The sequence below is a fragment of the Tasmannia lanceolata genome, unplaced genomic scaffold (assembly GCF_043159265.1).
Source record: "Tasmannia lanceolata isolate RefF3 unplaced genomic scaffold, GAP_Taslan_0.1 ptg000048l, whole genome shotgun sequence".
NCBI classification, from domain to species: domain Eukaryota; kingdom Viridiplantae; phylum Streptophyta; class Magnoliopsida; order Canellales; family Winteraceae; genus Tasmannia; species Tasmannia lanceolata.
Genome location: NW_027518725.1, coordinates 3,617,440 through 3,643,566, shown reverse-complemented (window position 1 = coordinate 3,643,566; position 26,127 = coordinate 3,617,440). Strand labels below are relative to the sequence as shown.

The 26,127-nt window shown below is 39.9% G+C and overlaps 3 protein-coding genes across 3 annotated transcripts; all 3 read left to right on the top strand.

Annotated features, from left to right (window-relative positions):
• Window positions 1–2,163: 2,163 nt before the first annotated feature.
• LOC143864458 (F-box/FBD/LRR-repeat protein At1g13570-like) lies at window positions 2,164–2,748 on the top strand. Its single transcript, XM_077375383.1, has one exon. The coding sequence runs from the start codon at window positions 2,164–2,166 to the stop codon at window positions 2,746–2,748; it is 585 nt and encodes a 194-aa protein (XP_077231498.1).
• A 2-nt stretch (window positions 2,749–2,750) lies between these two features.
• LOC143864296 (F-box/FBD/LRR-repeat protein At1g13570-like) lies at window positions 2,751–10,559 on the top strand. The gene is made up of 5 exons (XM_077375211.1): window positions 2,751–2,964; window positions 3,051–3,431; window positions 3,518–3,685; window positions 3,781–4,131; window positions 10,349–10,559. The coding sequence occupies exons 1-4, from the start codon at window positions 2,914–2,916 to the stop codon at window positions 4,081–4,083; spliced, it is 903 nt and encodes a 300-aa protein (XP_077231326.1). The 5' UTR covers window positions 2,751–2,913; the 3' UTR covers window positions 4,084–4,131; window positions 10,349–10,559.
• Window positions 10,560–13,259: 2,700 nt separating this feature from the next.
• On the top strand, window positions 13,260–25,295 carry LOC143864295 (peter Pan-like protein). The gene is made up of 8 exons (XM_077375210.1): window positions 13,260–13,412; window positions 14,830–14,900; window positions 15,003–15,176; window positions 21,498–21,728; window positions 21,953–22,045; window positions 22,164–22,351; window positions 23,686–23,879; window positions 24,666–25,295. Exons 2-8 carry the CDS (start codon window positions 14,883–14,885, stop codon window positions 24,710–24,712), a joined length of 945 nt encoding a protein of 314 aa, XP_077231325.1. The 5' UTR covers window positions 13,260–13,412; window positions 14,830–14,882; the 3' UTR covers window positions 24,713–25,295.
• Window positions 25,296–26,127: the final 832 nt, after the last annotated feature.

Genomic DNA, 26,127 nt, shown 5'->3' with positions numbered 1-26,127 from the left:
ATGGGACCGGTCAGATGAATGGTCTGGATCACTCTAACCTCACATGGGTGGGCCCAATCTAAGGATATCTCGTAATGTTCTTATATATGTTCCTTCTCATAATATGATATTGAGTTTGGGTTAAAGATGTTATAATTTGGCCGTTGGAACAAAGCAAAGACCAGCTGTGCCTTTGCGTTTTGACAGATAAGGCCCAGCCCTCAGCCACAAAGGCCAAGTTGTCGGCAAAACTGCAGGTGTTTATAATAAGCTACTGATATTTGCACTACCCTGTTTTAATAATTGCACAAACTCAACTTGTCATTTCTATTTTAATTAGCTTCTGGGAAATTTGGGGAACAGTAATAACATTTGACAGCTGTTTAAATAATAACAGACAATATGAGCTAGTGCAATTATCAAAACACGGTAGTGCCAATATCGAGGGACTTTAATATTTATTTTCTATTATTGTGCATGTATTTTTTAATATGTTTTTTTATCGCATTATCCACGGGATCATGATTTGGGTGATTCATATGAGATGAGATTTTGCCGGAAAACTGTTTTCATCTCGTCCGTTGATTGGGCGATCTGCCAGTAAAATTATAACAATCAATTTTTGGGTCCCACAAGAGGCCTGTATGCGAGACAGTTGATCTTACAGGCCATCACAATTCAACCCACATGTTTCAGTCTCATGCGGATACATCTCATTTGCAAGATCAAGCCTTAGAAAAATCAATGGTTTAGCTTTTCTTGGCGGAACAATAAACTAAGCTTGATGGATCAAATGGCTAAGATCATCGGAGCAAGATGGGGTCAATGGAAATGGGCCGGATTTGTGGTCTCCAGTCAGATCAACGGACTTGATCACACCAGTGTGGCCACGCACGGGACCAAGTGATTTATTTATTTTTTTCTAATATGATTTTTCAATAGTAATTTTGCATGGAAAAAAAAGAAAGTTTTCTATAAAAATGATGGTAATGTGGAGGCTACTGATGTTTTTTCTTTCTTTCTTTCATTGTTTTTTGAATTATTGATGTTTGTAATGCCGTATTTGATAATTGCACTAATTCACATTGTCTTTTATTTGAATTATTGATGTTTGTAATGCCGTATTTGATAATTGCACTAATTCACCTTGTCTTTTATTATTTAACCGCTGTCAAAGGTTATTACAATTCCCAAAAAGCTCTCAAAAATCAACGAAAAAGAAAAGACAAGGTGAGTAAGTGCAATTATCAAAACATGGAAGTGCCAATATCAGTAGTCTAATGGTAAACTTTCTTAATATTAGCTGAGCATTTTTCCAAGAGAAATCGACTTCGACATACTTGAAGCAAGTTTTTTCTCAAAAGAGACGGGTCCTCTTGTCATTAAAAAAGATACTTCTATAAGATTTGAGTGGGGCAATAGGAAGGGCTTTTAGTAGGGGTGCAACTCTGGTCGGGTGGGATTGGGCTGAGGCCAACCCTAACCCAACCCAATCCAACCCGAGGCTAGGGTTGAGAATGGTCAACCCTAGCGCAACCCACTTCTAAATCTCTCAACCCTAACCCGAGTACCCAACCCATCTAACCCGAAATCGGGTTGGGGTTGGATTCACTTAGGGTCAAACAGAAAAATACAATAACCAAAGAAAATTAAGGTAAAATTAGAGGATGAAGGTCGGGTTCGGGTTGAGCCCTGCCCAAGTTGCACCCCTGTGTTAGGAAAATCCTCCATAAAGCCAAAGGTGCGTCTTCCTTAGCATCTCTCTTATATTGATATTTAGTTCCCTTTTATTTTGCTAAAGCAAAATTCAAACCAATTAATCCTATATACCAATAGCTAATGCATCACAAGTTCTATTAATCGAGAATATAGGTTCAGAAACAGGATTCATCTCAACCGTCGATTTTTTTAAACCGATGACTGATTAAAACTTATTCATACAACACAAATAAGACAGTGGGCCCACTTGAATGGATGATCTAAATTATTAGGGTTTTCTCAGCTTAAACATAAACTCTGCCTCGTTTCTGATTGTTTCAATATCATTCTTGAAATTTTGTGATTTTCAGACATACGAGAACCCTAACCCTCATTCGTTTCTCCCCAAACCCTAATTCGTTTCTCCTCAACACCCGAACCCTAATTCCGCTCTAACACTCAGACATACGAGAAGAAACCCCTTCAATGGCAGAAACATCGGAGCAGGAAAGGGCAAGCTTGGATAGAATCAGCGATCTTCCAAAACCTATCCTGACATCAATCCTCTCTCTGCTGCCGATCCAACAGGCAGCCAGAACCACCATTCTGTCCACGAAATGGAGGTATCTATGGAACTCAATCCCTAATCTAACTCTCTTCCAACATGCACTCAATGGCAAGAACCAATGGCTCTCGATCGTGTACCACATTCTGCTCTCCCGCCAAGATCCCGTTGAGAGTTGCTTCTTCTGGTTCAATTTTGTCGATCTCTATGCATTCAATATTGACAATTTCATCCTCTTATTATGCAAAAAAGGCATCCAGAAGCTCAAGCTCGTCAATGACAGCGATGAAAAATTCTATCGAATTACATCTTCCACGTTACTCTGCTCCACTCTTAGGACATTGGATTTGTCTAATTGCCATGTGACTATTCCTCCTTCTTTTAAACGCTTCTGTAACCTCAAGATCCTTAAATTAGGCCAAGCTCCTATCCCCGGCCATGAGTTGGAGTGCCTGATTTCTTGTTGCCCCGTGTTGGAGAAGCTGATATTGAATCATTGCTGGTGAGGGAGTCTCAGCATTCGCGCACCCAGTCTCTTGTCATTGAAAATCTCGACCCAAAGCCCAGTAGGTCTCTCTCTGAAGGATCTCACCCAATTGGAACATGCTTTCTTCTCGTTTTATTGCAATTGTGAGAATGAAAATGAAACTGGCCAGTTGGTGGAGTTACTGATGAACCTCACTCATGTCCGGAGTCTTTCCTTAGATTTTGAAGTGTACAAGGTTGGTCCAGAGTTGTTTCACTTGGCTATCTGAAATTTCTAATTTTGCTTATGTTTATTGCTTGACGACCAGTTCCCTTTGTGAAGTGCTTGTCAGTGCAGAAGGTGCCGGAGAGTTTGCCTGCTCAATGCCAGCTGGTTAATCTAAAGATATTAAAATTAGGCCACGCTCCTATCCCCGGCCATGAGTTGGAGTGCCTGATTTCTTATTGCCCCGTGTTGGAGAAGCTGAGATTGGAGCATTGCTGGCGGGGGAGTCTCAGCATTCGCGCACCCAGTCTCTTGTCGTTGGAAATCTGGACCCAAAGCCCAGTAGGTCTCTCTCTGAAGGATCTCAACCAATTGGAACATGCTTTCTTCTCGTTTAATTGCAATTGTGAGAATGAAAATGAAACTGGCCAGATGGTGGAGTTACTGATGAACCTCACTCATGTCCGGAGTCTTTCCTTAGATTTTGAAATGTACAAGGTTGGTCCAGAGTTGTTTCACTTGGCTATCTGAAATTTCTAATTTTGCTTATGTTTATTGCTTGACGACCAGTTCCCTTTGTGAAGTGCTTGTCAGTGCAGAAAGTGCCGGAGAGTTTGCCTGCTCAGTGCCAGCTGGTTAATCTAAAGATATTAAAATTGAAAATTAGCCTGGTTGAGGCCACTGCGGTTTTTCTCTTGTCATGCTTGCTTAGAAGCTGTCCACATTTGAAGGATTTTTTTATTGTCATACAGGTTTGTTAGTGCCATTGATTGTAAATATGTCTAATCAAATGCATAATTTTGTAAATTAATTTTCCAAATTCTTACCCTATTTGATTTTGTGTCAGGAGGAATCCTATGAACCACCAAAACATTGTGTTGAACTTGATTATTGGGAGAAACAGAAACCTTCAGAGTGTTTGATGTATCACCTTAGGACAGTAGAGATTCATTGGTTGCATCTATGCCGTGATTATGAGATCGGGTTTGTAAAATATTTATTAATGAATGCACATGTTCTCAAGAGATTGACTATTGCTCCAATTATAGGTTCGAGTGACAAGTTAAGGGATGCGGCAATTGGGTTGTCTCTCTTGAGAAAGGCTTCTCCTTGTGCTGTGTTGGAATTCGATGATGTTCAGTATTATTGATAAACTCTCATCTGTTAAAGAACTTGGTCACGATGCCCCTTATAGAAGGTAATCGACATTGAATTTTCCAATTTTATATTTTTCCTAGGATTTTTTTTTCTTGTAAGTTGTCCGCTTCCTTTGGTGCAGTTGGTGTTTACTTTAGGAAGTATTGCACTTTTCATGGGCCTGATTATTGCATGTTTTCTTCACGGTTATAACACTTCAGATTTTTACCGTAGAAAAGCATGGCATGCATTCACCTACTATGTATCATGCCCCAATCTAAGGGTCCAGGTGCCAAGTATTTTCACAAATTTAACCCATATGAACAGCAGTGCATCTTATTTGTATCCAACATGAACCTATTGAGTTGTACTTGATATGCAAAATTATCTTGAATTCTCATTAGTTTTCTGCTTACAATGAATAACCATATTTGAAAGTTACATTCTTTAAAATGAAGTCCATTGTTTACAACTGCCATTTGTATGTATCTTGTTAAAGTATAAAAGATAAATAACGCCTTTCTCTAACAGCTTAAGCTTGTGGAGAAGTTGGTAAGTTAACATGGTATCAGAGCCAAAGGTCTCGAGTTCAAAGCTCCCGGATAGCAAACATCCACATGCGATGGTCTGCCCAAAGTGGGACCACATGTGCCACATGTTTGCCAAGTGGGCCACACGTGCGGGGGATTGTTAAAGTATAAAAGATAAATAACGCCTTTCTCCAACAGCTTAAGCTTTTGGAGAAGTCGGTGAGTTTCTAACATATCTTCTAATTTACTCGCATTGGTAAGCATATGTTTGATGGTCAAAATTTAGTTGAGATGACCATCTCATTTTGAGCAGACCATTTCTGTAAACATGACCAGAAGGTCACTCTTTAGAAATACTTTTAAAATATTTGAATCGTATAGGTAGTCCTTGTACATCTTGTCCATGCTAAGTCTGTTTTTGCGGTATTACATCTATCCAACAAAAAGAGTTGAATGGTCTTCAAGATTGCAATTAACATTTTCAAAAAAAAAGAAAAAAAGATTGCAATTAAATTTCTTGTAAGTTTATGCCTCGGTTAGGGTTCTAAAATTCCAAAAGCCAATACTTTTGTTGTTTGAAGGTTAGATATTCTTGTCAAACCAACAAAAGTCTGTAATTAACGATAGGTAACATGAATTATACAATAATTACTTTACCTTGTAGTTTAAGTAAATATGATAAAGCGGATTGTGTTTGTTTGGTGTGATGGTATTAGATGAAATCTACATTTGCAAGATTGGGAGTCAACTGTTCACCGTGCACTTGGGAACTGTGGAGTTGAATGGATCATGAGCATTACAGTGGTGATTCACGAGTGACTCTAACCTTACATATGTCCTCTAATGCATGGTTAACTACATGGGTAGTTTCAAGTAAACTCGTTCTCAGTGTTCATTGTAATGTACAATTCATTGGCGTGTTCTTCTTTCTTGGTTCAACACTTTGCTCGTTTTCAGTCTGTCCTAGTACAGAAGTTAATGCTGTGGCACTTATAGGTGGTATTCTTTATAGTCATGAGATAACTAAAGAGAAACCAGGTGGCGGAAAAACATTGGGACGATTTGGGGCATGAAAGGGTCTCGAGTAGACTCAATCCGATGGCGGAGGAGGGTGCAAATAATTGGGGCAAAAACCAACCATCGGATGGTGGCGTAGAAGCATCTTGAAACCCTAATTCTAGGAAGGGCCTTTTGGTCCATAATTTTGATAAATGGGGAATAGCTGGCAAACATGTCAACAGAAACAGCAACGTGTCAAGGATGATTCTGACCATCTAGGACAGCTGCCAAAATCCCGTGGAGATTAATCGCTCCTGGAAGGATGACATGCATGCGGACAAGTGGCGGCACCAACAAAGGGATATGGGGACATCGGGGGGGTATTGTATCCCCAAATATGAAAAGGAAAAACGAAGTTATGATCTCATTATCGAATAGGAGGAGAACGTCGGTGGGGGGAAGAAGAGAAAACTGGATCACATGGAGGAGGTCTCGGCGATCGATGGACCAGATTATCAGGGCGATGGTTGATCGTGAGATTAATCGTCGAAGAAATTGGAGGAAGATAGGGCCAAAAGAATCCAGGAAGTCGATGATATACAATATGGATGACGTCATCCAGGTGTATGTAGCGTATAAGCAGAGGAATATCACCAAACGAAATCATGAATCGGAGCTGGGGGTTACTGGGAGGGAGGGTGCTTTGAGTCTTATGGGTTGGAAAACTGGAAACCTTTCTCATTCGGTAAAAGACTCAGATGACAAAGGAGGTGGCGGATGAAATCAATTTAAGGGAAGGGAGAAGGGAAGAACAAAGCCTCTGCGATTAAGGGGGGGGGGGGGGGGGGGGGGGGGGGGGGTTCGAGGGAGCTAAGGTGTTTATGCTGAGGCCAATTGGGGGTAGTGTTATCGGGGTTATCATCTTTCCAATGAAGGTAATTTTCTGGAATATCAGAGGGATGGGATCCTAAAGGAAGAAATTGGCAGTAAAGGATTTATGTTCTACAAGAAATCCTGACATTGTGGCAATTGTAGAATCTAAAATAGCGGGAGTCACGGAAGGGCTAATAAACGACATTTGGCGTAGATCAAACTGAATGTGGGAGGCGAAGGATTCAAGGGGATCTGCAGGGGGGTTAATTGTAATCTGGCGGGACAATCTTTTCGAAAGATTTGAGTCTTTCACAAATGAACATTCCGTCTCTATCAGATTTAGGAGTAGGGTAAACGGGTTTCAATGGTTGATGACCACTGTATACGGGCCATCCAGGGCTCGTGAAAGGAGGTTTTTATGGCCGGAACTCATAAACATTCGGGATCATCGGCAGGGGACATGGCTCATCGGAGGGGACTTTAATACCATTAGATCTCCTTCGGAGAAAAACAGGGGAGGCTCAATTACTACAAGTATGCGGAATTTCACCAAGTTCATCCATGAAAGTGAACTGGTGGATCTCCCTCTTGAGGGGACCAATTTTACTTGGACAAACAACCATGATTCATTGGTGTTAAGCAGGTTGGAGTAGGAGGAGATGTATCCAAGTATATGCCAACGTGCCCTTCCAAGGCCAATCTCCGATCATAATCCGGTGATGATATTACTGACTGACTTTCTTGGAGGACTTCGTCCATTCCGTTTTGATCGGGGCTTATGTGATGTGGAGGAACTAAATTCGAAAATATCTGAATGGTGGGACTCTGATCAAGAGGTGGGTTGGAAAGGGTTTGTAATATGTAAAAAATTAAAGGGTATAAAAGGGAAGATTAAGGATTGGGCGAAACAGCGAAGGTGGAGAAAGACTTTAGGAAGGAAATTTTTTTGATGAAGTTGGGAATGCTGGAAAACAAGGAGTCTGAATCAATACTGGGGGATGAGGATCGGCAACAGAGAGTAGAGTTGCAAGCGGAGTATGAGGAGATCATCCGTCGGGAGGAGATCAGTTGGAGGCAGAAATCCAGGGCTACATGGCTCAAGGGAGGGGATAGGAACACTCTGTTCTTCCATCGAATGGCTTCTATGCGAAGAAGGGTGAATGCAATCAACTGCATATCGGTGAATGGGGTCTTACTAGAGGAAAAGACGCAATTCGGGATCACATTGTGAGCTATTACCAAAATTTATACTCCGCTAATTGCAATTGGCGCCCAACTTTCACTGGTCTCAATTTTCAAACAATCTCAGAAAATCGGAGCAGATGAATGGAGCAGCCCAGCCCTTTACTGTTGAAGAGATTGAAGCGGCCCTAAAATCCTTAAGGAAAGATAAGGCCCCGAGCCCTGACGGATTTCCTATGGCTTTTTACGAACAACATTGGGATACCTTCCAAGCGGAGATGCTGGCCTTCTTTCTAGAGTTTCATGAGAGGGGCATCCTGAACAGAGCAATCAACACGACATTTATATCCTTGATTCCGAAGATTGAAGGTGCTGTGGAAATAAAAGACTAGACCTATAAGTTTGGTTCATGGGGTCTATAAAATCCTTGCAAAAGTACTTGCTGGCTGACTTAAATCAGTGATGGGTGAGGTGATCTCGAAGTTCCAAGGGGCGTTTGTCAACAATCGTCAGATTCTGGATGGGGTATTAATTGCAAACGAAATCCTCGATTCAATGAAGCGCAACGGTGAAACTGGTCTGATTTTCAAAGTTGATATTGAAAAGGCTTACGACAATGTAGATTGGAGGGTACTTGATTATGTTATGAACCGCATGGGGTTCAGAGCAAAATGGAGGGGACGGATGAAAGATGGATGAAAGCTTGTGTTTCCTCGGCCTCCTTTTCTATTATTATCAACGAATCGCCGGAAGGTTACTTCAAGTCTTCTAGGGGTATCCGCCAAGGGGACCCGCTATCCCCATATTTATTCATCATTGTTGCTGAAGCGCTGAATAGCCTGTTTTCAAAAGCGGCACAAATGGGATATATTGAGGGGCTCATAGTATTTGGGAACTCTACGGCTGTAACACATCTGCAGTTTGCGGACGATACTCTTGTGTTTATTCGCGACAACGAGAATCTGGTAAGAAATCTGAAGCTCATTTTTACATGGTTCGAGATATGCACTGGTCTGAAAATCAACAGGTACAAGAGTGTAGTTTCGGGTATCAATGTGGACATTAGACAACTCTCCAACCATGCTGACATTATGGGATGATCTTCATTATTTCCCATAACCCATCTTGGACTCCCGCTCGGATTTGGGATTCCTACAAAAACACAGTGGGACCCGGTGGTGGAAAGGATCGAAAAAAAAACTGTCATCATGGAAGAAGAAATATTTGTCTTTCGGCGGAAGAATCACTTTGATTAAGGTAGCATTGGCTAATATGCCGGTTTACTTCATGTCGCTATTTAAGATTCCGGTATCAGTAGAGAAAAGAAACGAAAAATTGCAAAGGGATTTCTTGTGGGAAGGTTTGGAGACGGGGAAGAAATTGAATCACCTGCTTAAGTGGGAGATGGTTTGCAGGTCCAAAAAGTCTGGGGGGTTAGGGATTGGGAAATTGAGAATACGGAACAAATCCCTTTTGGGAAAATGGCTGTGGAGATTTGGCTCGGAGAAAGAAGCATTGTGGAGAAGCATTATAGGGGGGAAGTATGGGAGCTGTTGGGGTGATTGGGTTTGTAGGGAGCCTTCGAGAGGTAAAGGTTCAGGGGCTTGGAAATCAATTAACTCGGTCCATAGCCAATTTTTGCCATTAATCAGGTTTAAAGTGGGTTAAGGGGGAAATGTGCGGTTTTGGCAAGACCTCTGGATTGGAAACCAAGCTCTCAAGGATATATTCCCAGACTTATATATAGGCTGGGCTTGTGATCACCATAATTCGGTGGCGGATAATGTTAGTCTAAGGGGCGGGGCTGGAAGATTGGTGTGGGATGTAAAGTTGTGAAGGCACTTGAAGGAAGAGGAGATTAATAACTATACATTGCTTCTTCAGATGTTGGAGGGCTGTTACATCTCTACGAATACGGAGGATTCGATCTTGTGGCAGCCGGAGACGGAGGGCGGCCTTGAAAAATTGGAAGGTGGTGTCACATGAGAAAATGCCTCGGAATGCTATCAGGCCACAATGGATTGCACCTGCGGAAGGATGGCTAAAATTGAATTTTGATGGCAGCTCACTTGGTAATCCGGGGCCGGCTGGTTTTGGAGGGCTCGTCTGAGACTTCTCGAGCAGAACTATTGTGTCCTACTTTGGATTTGCCGGGACATGTGATGCGAATGAAGCTGAGGCAAGGGGCCTTCTATTCGGTCTCAGATGGTATGCCGGCCGTTAATAGTGAAGGGAGACTCTACTAATGTGATAGCCTGGGCAGCCAATCAAGAAGGAGGGCCATGGAGGCTACACAACATAATCGATGAAATCAGGGACCTGGTTAGGAGTATTCGTCCACAATTGACACATAGGAGAAGAACTGCAAATTCTTTGGCCGACACTTTGGCAAAAGAAGGTGTCCAGCTGCTGGGGACCAATGTAATCTGTACTGAATCCCTTGCCTCTCCGCAGGCATAGTTTCTCTGTATCCTATGTACCGGGATATCTTGTCCCTAGTTCACATTCAATAAAATTAATGTTAATTTTCACAAAAAAAAAAAGAAAAAAAGAGATAACCAAGCCACTTATCAGTCACAAAAGACACTAATCATTGCAATTTTTTGTTTTTTTTTAGATTCTCCACATTGATAGATTGTTCATATCGTGATTCATGATTTTTTGACCTAATGAGAAAATCATTGTGATGACCAGGAAATCCCATATTAATGTCGTCTTGATCGATGGAAATCAACCAATGACACAAGCTCATGAGGTAAGGACTTTGCAGGGTTTTCAAGTATTTCTACCTGAAAATTCTACTTTTGTTACTATCCACACTTCAGATTTTGTGTGTATTATACTTTTTTTGTACAATTGACACTTCAGATTTTGTTATTCCTAGATGCTTTGCATCTTCACATGACCCGTCTTCGACAATTTGTTGCCATTCTGAGCCCACTTCTAATCACACCCATTCATCACAACAAGCTACTTCGTCTACTCAGTTATGAAACCACATTTAATCAGTAGACTTCACTGACCATCTTTGGCTGTTGTATGGAGTTGTTGTGGGGAAAATTTCAAATACATGCAGTTTTAGGTGCTAAAAAAGATCACTGATCTTTTTTGGAAACCCAAATGGCAACATAACCAGAAAGATCACTGATCTAGTTGGGCGGGCCTGAAACAGGCTGGTAAGTAGGTTTGATCCGCTTGGTATTTAATATATAAAATCAGGGAAGGTATTGGCAGAAAATGCTCAGATGTCCTAAAATTTAATCAATTATAGGAAAGGAGCAGACTAACTAGATAACTCAACACTAGTTGCTAATCATACCACTGTTGCTCATGTATTTTTTTTCTCAAGAAGGTCTGGAAGAGAATTAGCTGCTAAAAAAGCATCTACTCCTTGCTATTTGCATTGGCATCATCTTCTGGATTCAAAGTGGGTTAGATGGTTCATAAGCCTGACATTGCCGTTAGAATCTCACTGCCTACTTCGTGTTTGTTCAAAATGCCTGTAAAGAACATCATGAGGGTGTTTGGTCCATGTCAACATGTTCTTTAGAATGTTGAGATGACATTTCCCCACCAAATGGATTGATATTTGGGCAAGCATGTTTCAGGAATCACTCATTTTTTTGCTTGCTTATTTTCTTGTATTGCTATACTAGTGCGGCAACCCGTGCGATGCACGAGGCAAGAAAAATAAATAATTCATAAAAAAGATGTGTCAAAAATATTTATAAAAAGGAGGGAATGCACTCATAAAAAGATGTAGGTGGAACAAAAGAATACCTTGAAAAGTGAAAACCATAAAAAAAGGAGAAGTGATATTTACGCCCCTTTTCATCACCAAGGACACCCAGCGTCAGTGTATGACAAAAAGGAACCTAATGTACTTGATGTCAGAAAAATCCAGTGGCTTTGATTGCAAAGTACATTGGCAAATGGGTGTCCCTGGGGATAAAAGGGGCGTAAATATCATTCCCCCCCCCCCCCCCACCCCCCACCCAAAAAAAAAAAACACATGAATAAAGCCGGGCTTAGAAAATTTAGAGAAAAATAATTTTATCATAGGAAATCTCCAAACCCTCCCTGTTTGGATTGTAGGAAAGACTGTTGAGATAGAAAGCTTTTTCCTAACTATTTTTTGGCTTCCATAACTCAGAAGAATATGATGTGGATGTAGATGATTTAGGGGGATAACATGATAAATTGTAAGTCCTTCGAATTTAAAGTCCAGGGCTGGTTATCTTCTTGAGAGTAGCAGATGTGGCATATGACATTCTAAAACAATAGTCGCCCTAACTATCACAACAGCAAATGAATAAACTTACTCCGCGTGATGCCCGTCGTGCTAAATATAAAGTAAAAGATAATATATGTAGGAATAATAAAACAGTAATGAAATGTCACACATTGTTTGAGCTTACAGAGTGATAATTCGCGAATAAGACTAAATGCATGATGATTATATATAAATAAATTTTAAGAGTATCCTCTGAGTACATAAAATTATTTACATATAATCCCATACACAAATGGCTTTGAAGTTAAATGAATATAATCTTATTTGCAGATAAGGACTCATATTAGTGTCATCACGTAATATCTTTACTCTCAATTATAATCTACTCTATAGATAGGGTGTGCCCAAAAAATCTACACCATAGGATGATCCTAACCATTCCAAAATGGACGGCGCAATAAAAACCAAAACCTCCACGGAACGATGGGTTTAGGTCTTAGGGGTTCGGATAACCGAAAAAAAATGTGGACCCTACTGGTTTTTTTTTTTTTTTTTTTTTTCCGCCATGGTCATCCACCATGTAATTTGTAGCTTTTCTCTTTCCTCTCAACTTTTTGATGTCCGGGCAAATGGGGGTGCAACTCGGGTCGGTTTTTGGGAATTCGGGTTGAAATTTGGCATTATTCATTTTTTAGTAAAAAAACTCAACCCGACCCGAGTTGCATTCCTAGCACCGTGCCATGCACATTGGAAGTTATTTAAGATCGAAATGAAGTTGATAGTTGATTAAAGAACAAAACCACTGAGCATTGATATGAGTTATAGCCTTGGGTAGGGACCATGAAAAAGACAAAAAAGCCCTTCGTCCTCCATTAACTTGGGACAGTCACCTCTGGTGTATCTATGGCTGCAGAGACTTATGGGTTTTAATCGTATAAATCCTATAATTTGGATTTTCATATATTAGTAACTATATAATCGTATATTAAGAGAGATTTTCGTTAGTTAGATTCTCTACATAGAGAAATTTTAGGAGGGTTTGTAGGCTTTTTGGAAGCGAGACGTATTTTAGGAGGGTTTGTAGACTCTTTGGAATGGAATTTGCCTATGTGACTGCCACTTAGGAGCAAACGCTGGATGGGGACTGTCCATGTCAGCATGAACAGTGAAACCGCCATCCTGCTATATTATAATCGATAGAGCGATAGGTTCATAAATAATAATGGATTCATCTAAGCCATCGATTTGTTTTTGTAAACCGATGACTGATGAGACAGTGGGCCCACTTGAATGGATGATCTAAATTATTCATTTTGTGGGCCAAGTCATTGATAAACCTGTCCTATAAATGCTGGCCATTGGATGATCCTAGCCCCCCGTTGGATGATCGTAACCCTTTCATTTGGTTTGGGCCCACATTTTAGGAGGGCAGTGTAATGAAATTTCCTAAACCTAAAACCCATCTCCCTCCTAAGCAGTTCACCAGGGGGAAGAAGAGCAAAACTTAAAGGGAGGAAAAAATAGGTAAATTTAGATTTTCTATTTCTGTATTTATTAGTTTCTTATAATTTTGTATGAATTCGTGTGTTGGTTGATTTGTATTCAAAGAAATATCAGGACACAAATCGTGAATCTATTCAATCGATTTGGTTATAACCTAATTCTATTCTCTAATTGTATCATCATCATCATCATCATCATCATAAGTAGTTTGATTTTTCTTCTCTCTTATGCTCTGTTAGGGTTTTCTCAGGTTAAACATAAACTCTGCCTCCTTTCTGAATCTATTTTTAATTTTTTTAGTAGATTAAGAGTGTTCTGATTGTTTCAATATCATTCTTGAAATTGTGTAATTCATTTTTCATGGGCATTGGTGTGCTTCTTTTATTGTTTAGCTTTTGAGGTTTAGTTCTAGTTTTCAGCCTCAATATTTGTTAGTTTTTTTTGTGTGTGTGTGCGCGCGTGTGTTGTAGGGCTAGAGAAAGCCCACTTGATGTCACCACTCTCTTCCTTAATGGCCTGTTTGTTTGAGATTGTGACAACTGATTGTGAACCCAAAACTATTATTGGACTCAAAATTACATTTAAATTTGAGTCCCATAATAGGGTTGGGGCTTACAATCGGTTTCCATAATCTCAAATGAACAGGGCCTAAGCATTCCACCTACCCACCCGGCCCGGGGTTGCCAAAGCTCGATCCATCAAAGTTTAACTTATACAACCCCGGTTCAGGAGGATCCCATCTTGGGCAATGCTTGCTAGTTATTATGTTCTTTCTTCATAGTTTTTGGGTGATTATTTCAAATTTGGGCTTTCGAGATTGATGGTTGTTTATTTATTTAATTTTTTGTGCATTATTTATTTTGAATTTAAGCATTTGTGTATAGATATTAACCTACACCGGTTTTTACAGGAACATACTGGTAGGATTTTCTTATGTTAAACGTGCACTTTGTGTTGTTTATGTATCTTTTTTTCAATTTTTCCCAGTAAATCAAGAATGCTCTGATTGTTTCAATATGATTCTTGAAATTGTGTGATTTAGTTTTTGGTGGGCATTGATGCGTGCTTCTTTTATTGTTGAACTTTTGAGGTTTGTTTTACTTCTAGCATTTATTGTCAACGCTTGTTAGTTATTATGTTCTTTCTTCATAATTTTTGTGTGATTATTTCAAATGGCTTTCGAGATAGATGGTTGTTTATCTATATATTTTTTGTGCATTATTTATTTCGAATTTAAGGTTGCTCCATTGTGACCTGGTGATCACGGGATTGAGTCACGGAAACAGCTTCTTTGCAAAGCAGGGGCAAGGTTGTGTACATCTAGCCCTCCCCAGACCCCACAATGGCGGGAGACTCGTGCACTGGGCTGCCCTTTCCTTTTATTTATTTTGAATTTAAGTATTCGTGTATAGATTTTAACCTACACCGGCTTTTCCAGGAACATACTGGCTTGTAGATTAAAATCCTAACTGGTCACTTGTTCATGAAGAGATGGCCCGTTTCCGAAATGTAAGAAACTGATTGTGTATCACTGTTCTGTCTGCAACATTATGTCATGCATATATTTACATATTGAAAGTTGACACTTGTTTGGGTTATGATGAATTGCAGAAGAAGAAGGTGTTTGCTAAGCCAATTGTGAAAAAGCCAAATGTTGACCATGTTACGGGAGATAAGATCCCCAAAAGCTTTGTATTTTCAAGGGGAAAGCTGCCTAGCTCTTTGAAGCAGCTAGAGTTGGACTTACGCAAAATGATGCTCCCGCATACAGCTCTCAAATTAAAGGTTCAACTCTCTCTCTCTCTCCACACACACACACACACACACCAATGATTAATATATGCCAACTTTAAGTGCAATATTTCTTCATATCAAAGCGTTAGTGATGTAATATGGTTTAGTTATATGCAAATTCATTGGGATCCTCGATTTACTTCTATTTTTTTTCGTTGGATCATGTAAAAAGTTACATAATAAAGGAAATGAAAGACAAGGCTAAAGCTTCAAGACTTTCAAGACAAGAAACCTAGTTAGGCTCCAAAACTTAATGTCTTACCATCTTGTGAGTATCGCTGGAAAAGCAAGATTACCAATGCAATGGTCTAAAATGTCCTAAATCACTTTCATAGCATCTGATTCCTCCAATTCCTCACTTGACCAATGAGATACTGTTAGGGTCAAGTGACCAACAATGAGCAAAAGACATCGATCTGCTTAAGTCTACTTTGATCACATTCCTTGCTGATTCGTCTTTCTTCTCGGTGTTCACAAATGGAACATGTTTTCTAATCACTTTCTTCTTCTGTTTTCAATTGTTTATTCATTAACTTTGCATTTTAATCTCTTGCTTCCTCTGTTTTCTAATTGGTTGCTTCCCCTTTTTTCAATTGTTTATTCATTATATTTGCATTCGTAAATGCCTTGATTTTATTCTTGGTTTGATCGTAGTGACTTAGGCTATCAATTGGGGAATGACCCTCTTTGAAGTCATTCACTGTTTAGTTATGGTATGCAACTCCACTATTTTTGTTAGTCGATAGATCTAACCTCATATGATGGCAAGCATAGGGAAGCAAGCAACTTGAACCCTCTTGGAATTCATTATAAAATAAAGCATAAAGTTATTAATGATTGCTCAAGTAGAGATAATGGCCTAAAACCAGTTAAAACCACGAATGAGTCTGCTTTCCCGGGTAGGAGATTGGCCTAATTCTCAACCGGTATCCCAGTAAGTAGGTCGAGCACTATAGGAGGATCACTATGACTATAGCCCTTGGTAGATTTACTAAAGAAGAAAATGATTTATTTGATATTATGGATGACTGGTTTTTTCACAGAGCCCCAGCAACACTGAAAGAGGGCCAGAAAAAATCCATCTTGTCTAGGAGCGCAATCTCTGCCCAAGGAGAAAAGACTGGTTCTTATCTCTTCCTCACCAAAGGGTCTTTCTAGAGCCTCATGGTATGCCTCCTCTATCAAGCTGAATGCTACTCCATCTGACCTAGGATGGCTTCCAAACTCGGCAGAATACAGGTCCCGATAGAACTCAACAATCTCTCTCTCTCTCTCTCTCTCTCTCTCTCTCTCTCTCTCTCTCTCTCTCTCTCTCTCTCTCTCTCTCTCTCTCTCTCGGGCTATTTCCGCTCGAAATTTGTCCGAGGCTTCAACACGAAAGTTGAAGTACACGACCGGTAGAGTTCATCCATCTTATTTTCAGCAGCGGAACAAAGCATCTGATTCCATTGGTCTGGAGGGCACTAATCCGATTTCTTCTCCTCCTGGCACCAGCTATCTCATGACAGTATGCCATAGTTGTGTCTCCCTCTTTCAACCATTTGGAACTAAACCTTTGTCTCCGGAAGATTTCTTCCTGAATTAGCAGCCTATTAAATTCCTCCCTTAGGGCGTCCATCTAAGTCTCTTCCATCCTTGCACTACCTTCCTCTTCTGCTTGGTTAATTTCCTGGATACGAGACAACAGCCAGGCCTTTCTTCCAGCCACTTCGGTTTTTTGCCTTGTTCCACACCTTTAGCTTAGATTTCACGAATCGTAGTTTTTTGGTAATCACCCCATTAACCATCCCAGAAATATGTGCCTCTTAGCACCAGTCGCCGGTCTCTCCTTCATTTTTGGAACTTCAAACCAAGCTAACTCAAGAAGGAATGGAGTCGGTCTCCAAGACTCTAATTGAGGGTCCAGAAAAATGGGACAATGATCCAATGTAATTTTTGAGCAGAGCCACAAAGGTCTCACACAGAATCGAGTAGAAGGGAAATCACATCCACATTCAAAGCAAAGCTTCAATTCTTTATTCATATAATCATGTGGTAAATCCTGTCCTTGGACATTTTGGGGAGGAGGAGGTTGAGAGAGCTTTCTTTTCCCTACCTAGAGATAAGGCTCCTGGGCCTGATGGATTCTGCTTAGCCTTTTTTCAAACTTGTTGGTCGGTTGTGAAGTGTGATATTCTCATATTCTTTAAAGAATTCTATGAGGGGTTGCAGCTTGATAGAGGAACAGGAGCTACTTTTATTACATTGATTCCAAAGCAGGAAGGAGCTTCAAAGGTATCAGATTTCCGGCCTATCAGTTTAGTGGGATGTCTATATAAGGTGCTTGCAAAGGTGTTGGCGGATCGTCTTAAAGTGGTGATGCCAAAGTTAATTTCCGATAGCCAAAGTGCCTTTGTCAACAAGAGGCAGATATTGGATTGTTCGCTCGTAGCAAATGAAGCCATTGATTATTATATCAGAAATGGAGTTAAAGGGGTGGTCTGCAAATTGGATATGGAGAAGGCATATGATAGAGTGGAGTGGGACTGTTTGGACTATCTTCTTGGTAGAATGGGCTTTGGTAATGTTTGGAGGGGCTGGATTAGGAGATGTGTTTCGTCAGCTTGGTTCTCAATTCTAATTAATGGCTCGGCAAAAGGCTTTTTTAAATCCTCGAGGGGTTTGAGGCAAGGGGATCCTTTATCCCCCTTCTTATTTGTTATTGTGGCGGAAACTCTAAGCAAGCTTGTCCAGAAAAGCAGTGAAAAGGGCTTGATAGAAGGTTTCAAGATAGGAAAGAACAAGGTGGAAGTCTTGATTCTTCAATTCGCGGATGACACTTTAATTTTCTGTGAGCCGGATGAAGTCAAAATCCTGAATCTTAAGGCTATGAGATGATATCGGGTCAAAGGTTCTCAGATGCTATGAGATGATATCGGGTCAAAGGTCTAACTTTGTGAAATCAAGCTTGTTCGCTGTAAATATCTCATCTACTGAGGCTAGTAGTTGTGCTGATATGTTGGGTTGTAACGTAGACAAGTTCCCTTCTTATCTTGGGCTTCCTTTGGGAGTAGGGAGACCAAATAAATCTCTATGGGAACCTATAATTGCAAGAATTGAGAAAAGGTTGGAGACCTGGAAGAGAAGATTGGTATCTAAAGGGGGTCAATTGACCCTAATTAAGGCAGCCCTGACAAATCTACCGGTCTATTTTTTATCTCTATTCAAATGCCTTGTAAGTGTGGGGTTAAGGATAGAGAAGATTTCTTGGGGGGGGGGGGGGGTCAAATGATAAGAATGGTATTCCCTTGGTTAAATGGGAAAGGGTATGTGTCCCGATTAAAAAAGCAGGATTGGGAATTAGGAGAATTAAGGGTTTTAACTGTGCGTTACTGAGTAAATGGTTATGGCGCTTTGGGGAGGAGGACTCTTCACGATGGACTAGAGTGATTGGGAGTAAGTATGGGGTGCTTTCTGGTAATTGGGAATCTGATGATGCATTCGAAAAGAGGGGGGGTAACGATTTGGAGAGATATATTAGGATTGAGAAATGATTTTAGCAAGGGGTGCAGATTTAAAGTGTATTATGGAAGGCACATCAGGTTCTGGCAGGATGTTTGGTGCGCAAATGAGTCACTGGGTGCCTTATTTCTAGATTTATTGAAAGTTGTTGCTGACAAGGATGTTCTTGTGTGCGATTGTTTTGAACGAATGGATCAGAAAGTTATTTGGTGCCCGCGGTTCAGAAGGAATTTTTTTGATAGGGAATTAGTGTCTCTCTCTTCTTTGTTTGAATTGATAGAGAAATGTTATTTGGTGCCCGCGGTTCAGAAGGAATTTTTTTTATAGGGAATTAGTGTCTCTCTCTTCTTTGTTTGAATTGATAGAGAAATGTTATATAAAGAAATCTGGAGAGGGTAAAAGAATTTGGATCTGGAACTCTTCCAGAATCTTCACGGTGAAATCTGTATATTCTAGATTGGTGCCGGGTGGTGAGGACTCTATTGCGGCCAAGGTTTGGACTTTTCGGTGCCCCCCTAGAGTTGGTTTTTTGGCTGGTCTGTTGGTAGTGGGCGTATCCAAACCATTGACTTTCTGAGAAAAAGGGGTTTATGGTTAATTGACCACTGTCCGTTATGTTTGGAGGATGGAGAATCAATTGATCATCTGTTTTCTCACTGTAGAGTAGTAAGGGTTATTTGGGGTTAATCTTGGAAAGGTTTGGTATCCATTGGGTGTTCCCACAATCAATCCCTTGTCTTTTGGAATGTTGGGATTTTGTCTCCTGGAAAGAGAAAGGAAAGGTTTTGTGGAGAATCTGCCTTCTAGCTCTATGGTGGTCCGTCTGGAAAGAAAGAAATGGCAGGGTTTTTGAAGGAAAAGCTAGTTCAGCCTTCAGTATTTTTCAGAGAATTTTCGCCTTAGCTGTTCAATGGGCGAAGAGTCTTCCATTGTTCAGGTTTGTATCAGCTTATGATCTGTGGGAGAGGTGGGACATTATCTGTCAGGAGGGGGTAAATAGACCTAAGGTAATTCAAAAGTGGGCTCCTCCCTTGGGTTTCAGTGAGTTAAATGTTGATGGTGCATCTTTTGGAAACCCGGGCCCATCAGGTTTTGGCGGTCTTTTGAGGAATCATGAAGGTGTTGTGGAATGGGCTTTCTCTGGTCCAAATGGGATCTTCGATTTGTCAGAGGCTGAAGTCGAAGCAGCATTTTATGGTATTCTTCACCCAGAAAGGAATGTTTTGAATAAGGTGATTGTGGAAGGGGACTCATCAAATGTTGTTAGATGGCTCTTTGGCATCGTTCCTCCTCCATGGAGATTTCTAAGCCTTCTTAATGAAATTTCTGATTGGGTGCCGGGGTCGGAGATATCTTTTGTGCACGTAAGAAGAACAACAAATAGTGAAGCTGATGATTTAGCGAAATCAGGGGTTAATAGGCAGGGTTTGGAGTGGTTCGATTATTTTCCTCCTTAATTGTATTTGTTCTCTGTCGTGTCTTCTTTCTCCTCTTTGCCTATTTGTAATCTGTGGACCATCTAGGTTCCGCTTTATATATATATATATATATATATATATATATATATATATATATATATATATATCGCCATTTCAAAAAAAAATCCTGTCCTTGGACATACAATATAAATAGGGGAGACATCCCATGAATTTAGAATGGACTCCTCTCCTTTTGAGAAAATTCTAAATGCTAACTTTATGAAGAATTCACTATTCTTTACTCTTCTTTGGAGGTTAATTGTGAAATAGAAAGGAACCCATGTTATTCAAACAACTTAATTGAAACTAAAGGCTCTCTAAAGCTTACATCATTAAAAAAACAGACTCTCTAAGGCTTACTAAAATACTTAAATACAAATAGGAAACTAACTCAGATAAAACTCAACTTGTTACTAAAATGGAAAAATTGACCAAAACTCAACATTAACCAAAACCCGAACAAAAATCGATAATATTGTGATTGGCCACCAAGTGAGCCCCAAACAAACTCTAAAAAATAACAAAGGGAATTAAAACCCCATGTGGGACAGTCTGACTGCGGTCAACAACTCAAAATTACCATTTTACCATATGGGTAATTTTCAAGAAATTTGAATTGGACTTTATTTCTGGTAGACCCCACATGATTATAGTCTCTTTGGAAACTTCCGGGAACAATTCTTTTGCTTGAAGATGATCTGATCGCGGATGGAATGTTTCCTAGTTGTTTCTCAACATGGGAAAATGTGCTTTCCAAACATTCTTTGAAACCTTGTCTTGTGACGACTCAAAGGGAAACAGGTTGGGAATTACATACACTGCTAAGCAGAAACGAATGCGTGTGGGGTGAAGACAAGCAAATGAGACATTCAAGCACATAAACATGCTGTAACAGTTACATTTGCACGAATGCTTGAGGCGTGATGACAAGCAAATGAGACATTCAAGCACATGAACATGCTTTAACTGTTACATTTGCACACATTCGGGACATGTATGTCTGAACTATCCATGTGCCCAACAGTGCATACATGAATCGATCATTCGTATTCAAATGCATGATTACCATTGGTGCTTTTGTGACATAGCAGCAGACCAATGACATCCATGCTTGGGATGTGTGGTTAGGAAGATTAAAACCTGATTGTGCTTGCTTCACTAAGGTGGAACCCAAAATAGAAGATGAGATTTTTACCCTCGTTTCTCCTAATATTTGATATTGTCTTTAACATTTTGAAATAGTTAAGTTGAAGATATCTGTGCTTGCTTATATTGACAGGAAAAGAAACATAATAATTAAGTTGATGATATCTGTGTTTGCTTATATTTGCAGGAAAAGAAACGGAATAATCTCAGAGACTTTTTGAACGTTGCAGGGCCTATGGGTGTCACACATTTTCTAATGTTATCGAAAACAGAAAGTGCACCCTATTTGAGGGTTGCAAGGACCCCTCAAGGCCCAACTCTTACATTTAAAATACATGAATACTCATTGGCAGTTGATGTCTCTCAGTCCCAGTCCCGTCCAAGATGTCCTCAAGAACTTTTCAAAAACCCCCCTCTGGTAAGGTCGCTAAATATTTCTTTTGTTCGTTATGTTTCACGGATATCCTGTTATGTGTTAACTTATTTTTCTGTTGTTTCAGTCTTTTCCATATAATGTACGCCTGGTTTGGTAGAGAAGATTTTTAGTTACCTAATTTATACTATGGCTTTATGCTGGTATCCTTCCTCTTATTATTGTTACATGGTCTTTTATTCGTGCTGAATTTGGGAATTTACTTGCAGATTGTGCTTTCTGGTTTTGGGACCGGAGAACAACATCTGAAGCTCACGACTATTATGTTTCAGAATATATTTCCAGCCATCGATATTAATACTGTCAGTGCTACAATGACTGCTTCTACTTATATGTTACACCCATTCTGATTATTTCCGTTTTTTCTTCTTTCTCTTTAATTAAACTTTGCTCATTACACCTCTCACTTTCCAAATACAGGTCAAGCTTTCTTCATGCCAGAGGCTTGTGTTGCTTAATTATGATAAAGAAACAAAGCTAATTGATTTTCGACATTACTCCATAAGATTACAGCCTATGGGTGTATCTCGTAGGATTAGAAAACTTGTGCAGAGCCATCAAGTACCTGACCTGAGGAGTCTTCAAGATGTAAGCGACTTTGTTACAAAGTAAGGTCTCTTCCCTTATATGTTTGCTTCAGAAGTGACTGAATTTCAGGGTGTGGCATATGAGAGTTTTTATATGGTGCCCGACCGTCAAGTCCCATGCAGGCAGTACCGCCCTTGATATTTGATCCAACAGCAGCTCACTTTTTAAGAGGCTGTTGTTGGATCAACATCAAGGGTGACTTGACCGTCGGGCACTTTCATATAATTTCTCATCATATGAAAGAATAAACATTTATTTATTTTGAATAGTGAACATTTGTGCAGTTAATGTTTTGTGAATTTAACATGATGGGGTATTAACTACTAAGTGATGTTTTCTGGATCCTGCGCACTATTATGAACTACGATGTGACTAGAATGCGTTATAGGTCTCTGTTCACTAAAGCAGTTGCTTGTTTCATGTGACAGATGGGAATACTGTTTTAGATTGAATTTCCGTATTTCTATTCTTATGATCTGGTTCAATGTTCAGTAATGAATGAAGAGTGACTATCTGCTCCAGTATTGTAATTGATTCTAGAGATGATGCTGGTGATAATTTCGATACTTTCATCAGGAGCGATTGTGTTGGTGATACCCTCAGTAAATCTGGAAGCATTTTGAATTAGGTGGTTTTATATGTGGCTTGGAAGTCACACTTGCCTGCATTTTTTCTTACATTTTCTGGGATGCTTTGCCTCTGGAGTTTCTCGGGTTAACCTTGTTTGATTTGAAAACCACACAGGGGTCTGTTTCTAGAGAAATTATACCATGAAGGGCCGTATAAACTAATACCCATCATCCCATCCTTGGTATTTGATCCAACAGCAGCTCACTTTTTGAGGAGCTGCTGTTGGATCAAATATCAAGGGTGGTACTTCTGAAGTACCACCTCTACGTGTTTATACGGCCTTTCATCATATAATTTCTCCTGTTTCTAAATTGATTCTCATACTGGATAAAGGGAATACGATAAATCCCTATGCCATTGACAATTTGACAGTTCAAACTTTCTATCACTCAATCTTGTCATAAATACTATCTTGGTTTAGTTGGAAATAATTTGAAATAAAAACTAGGCAATCTCAATTAGTAAATTTGTTTTTCTTTTTAGATAAGTTAATGGTTTGGCTTTAGAGCTGTTGTAAGTTTACATTCATCTCATGGTAGCTTTTATGCGATGCATGCAGCTACATTTTTTCTTGGATTTACATATCTTTCCAAAGATTTCTCTAAAGTTTGTGTCACAAAAGTCTAGTTCTTAAAGCAGAGTTCTTCTGATATAAAATATCATTCTTATCCCGTACTGGGTGGTAAGCTAATCTTTTTTCTTTTTTTTTAAATCCTCTCCTAAGGGCTGGCTATGGATCAGAAAGCGAAGCTGATGATGAAGCAGCGACTGTAAGTCTGGCAAATGATATTGGTAGAGTAAATAGGGCTTCTATGAAAAGTGCTGTCAAACTTCAAGAGATTGGACCTAGGATGACCCTCCAACTAACCAAAGTTGAGGAAGGATTATGTACTGGTGGCATCATATTCAGTGAATACGGTAAGCTTTATTATTATTATTATTATATTTAAGTTACGTTTGAGGCAGACTAAAACCAGATGATCTTGGGCCTAAACCCAGGCCTCCATGGCCTTACAACTCAAATGGGTTCTGACTGATAAGCTTGCCATGTTTAATTTGATGAAGAACTATTTGCGTAGCTTCTTTTAAGTAATTGAGTTGACGAATGCTAAACTGAAGGGTGCCCTTTCAAAAACCAGCGACAAGGGCTCCTTGGACAATCTCACAGTAGTGCATTTATTTTTCCTTTAATTTATATTTTCCATGCTATTGGAATTCATTCAATGTAGTACTAGGATGGCTGACCTCCTGGGAAATCCTCTTATTGCACCCTTCTCTTTAGGGGTTGAGCCTCTAGCTCACTTGGTCAAGGCTTTGTTCTTGAACCTTGAGGTCGGACGTTCAATCCCCCAGCTTATCTACCAAAAAAATGGGTTGAGCCTCTTGCTCAATTGGTTATTGCTCTTCAACCTTGAGGTCAGAGGTTCATCCCAGCTTACCTACGTAAAAAAATGCAATTTGGTGAGATTGTCCAATGTGGGCGCCCTTGTAGCCCTTTTTGTGTGTGTGTGTGTGTGTGTGTGTAAGGGAGCCCGTCAGTTTAGCTTTCCTCAATTGAGTTACTCCTAATTCTAAATGTTGCTTATTTCTCTGATGATTTCTAAGAATATCGTTTATCCTGGCGATGAACTTTGATCTCTTCTAAATCCTCTCTACTCTGTTGCTTGCCTGTAATTTTTACTTTTTTGCCCATGCCAATTTCAGGAGATGGAGGCGTAGTGAGAAATGAAACTGTAACTGAGGAAGACTAGTTTTCGTTTCATATTGGAAGACGCATTTGAAGGCTCCCATCATCTTCAACAATCCTCTGTTGTAAAATGTTTAGGTACGCCAGTGATGGAGGAGCATGCCCTTTGGCATTTCAACATCAGCCCACATTGCTTATTAGTTTGGGATTTCCTCTTTGTTTCATTAGTTCAGTGGTAGTTTAGTCGTTTGTACTTGTTTCATATACTTTTATGTCTTTTTGGCTTGGTAGAGGTAGTTGGGGAAATTCTAATTTCATTAGGGGTATTATGGGCATTGCATGTAATGGGCTTAACGTATATAAAGGCCCATGAAATGTCATTTTCCTAAGTTTTTGCTAATTTGAAAATGTAGAGATTCCCTATTTAGAGAGAACTTTGGGAGATTTTTTTCTCTATTTTAGTTTTTTTTTTTTTTTTCTCTTCGTTTTTATTCTTGCGTTTTTCTTCATGGAACTGAAAATTGTGGGTTAGGATTTGCTAATCCTCCTTCTTTTCCCTCATTTCCATCTTGTTTAATGCAAGATTTATGTAAGATTTGAAGTTTCTTGTATCCCCTTGCAAGAATCAAAAATTTTCTTCGAAGCTCTATCATCTTTCTGAATAACACCGATTTTGCTTCCGTAGCCACTTGTATCAGCCGGTCACGTAGTTTATCGTGGATTTGGAAATGCTATATAGATGGAATTGGAAATGCTATTCCTTTCTCTATCTCTCTTTCTCATGTTTTCTGCAGCATATATCCCGGATTTGCTAGTGTCCATCGCAAAAGGCATTTCGCAGATGGTCTGTCGCATGTCACAGCAGCCACCTTGTGAATGATGACAAAATCCGCTGAAAAATGAGCCTATGCAGCTGCTCTAACATGTGACAGCCCATCCGCGAAAGATACGGCTTCTGTTGGGTATTGATCAACTGCCCTGGCAGTGTGTCCGCGATTGTTTTCCATAAGCCCTGTTTGGATCATATGGTTATGGATCATTTATAAATTGAAATGGAGTCTCTCATTGTTTTCCTTTGTGCTTCATGTGTGCTTCTCCATTGAAATGTTTCCGATGCATTTCTCATACGATTTTCCATTATTTTTTCCTTGAGGTAACTATGGTCTCCACATTCAAATTTTTGTGTGATCAATGTCCCAACCATCTGATCTTGATTATCCTCGTCAAGGAATCAGTTGGCAACCTTAAAACCTTACGAGATCACCGACCCACCATGCGATTTGGATCATTGAAATTCTGATAATTTATTTACACAAAGCCATGCAAATGGTGGGGCCTACCATTTTACATCTCATGATATTATGGATGGGACCAACATTTTACATCTCATTACACAGCTTAGGTTTTGGTGGGTGGGGCCCACCATCTCTACCCAAACCTATGCATAGGGTGGAGCCCACCATTTTACCCTAATATTAT

Excerpts from the sequence above, each read along its gene's own strand:
- LOC143864458 (XM_077375383.1), top strand. The coding sequence starts at position 2,164 with ATGGCAGAAACATCGGAGCAGGAAAGGGCAAGCTTGGATAGAATCAGC.
- LOC143864296 (XM_077375211.1), top strand. The coding sequence starts at position 2,914 with ATGAACCTCACTCATGTCCGGAGTCTTTCCTTAGATTTTGAAGTGTAC. Across the intron at positions 2,965-3,050 it reads TAGATTTTGAAGTGTACAAG|TGCTTGTCAGTGCAGAAGGT; the intron begins GTTGGTCCAGAG and ends CCCTTTGTGAAG. Across the intron at positions 3,432-3,517 it reads TAGATTTTGAAATGTACAAG|TGCTTGTCAGTGCAGAAAGT; the intron begins GTTGGTCCAGAG and ends CCCTTTGTGAAG.
- LOC143864295 (XM_077375210.1), top strand. Across the intron at positions 15,177-21,497 it reads ATACAGCTCTCAAATTAAAG|GAAAAGAAACGGAATAATCT; the intron begins GTTCAACTCTCT and ends TTATATTTGCAG. Across the intron at positions 21,729-21,952 it reads TTTTCAAAAACCCCCCTCTG|ATTGTGCTTTCTGGTTTTGG; the intron begins GTAAGGTCGCTA and ends ATTTACTTGCAG.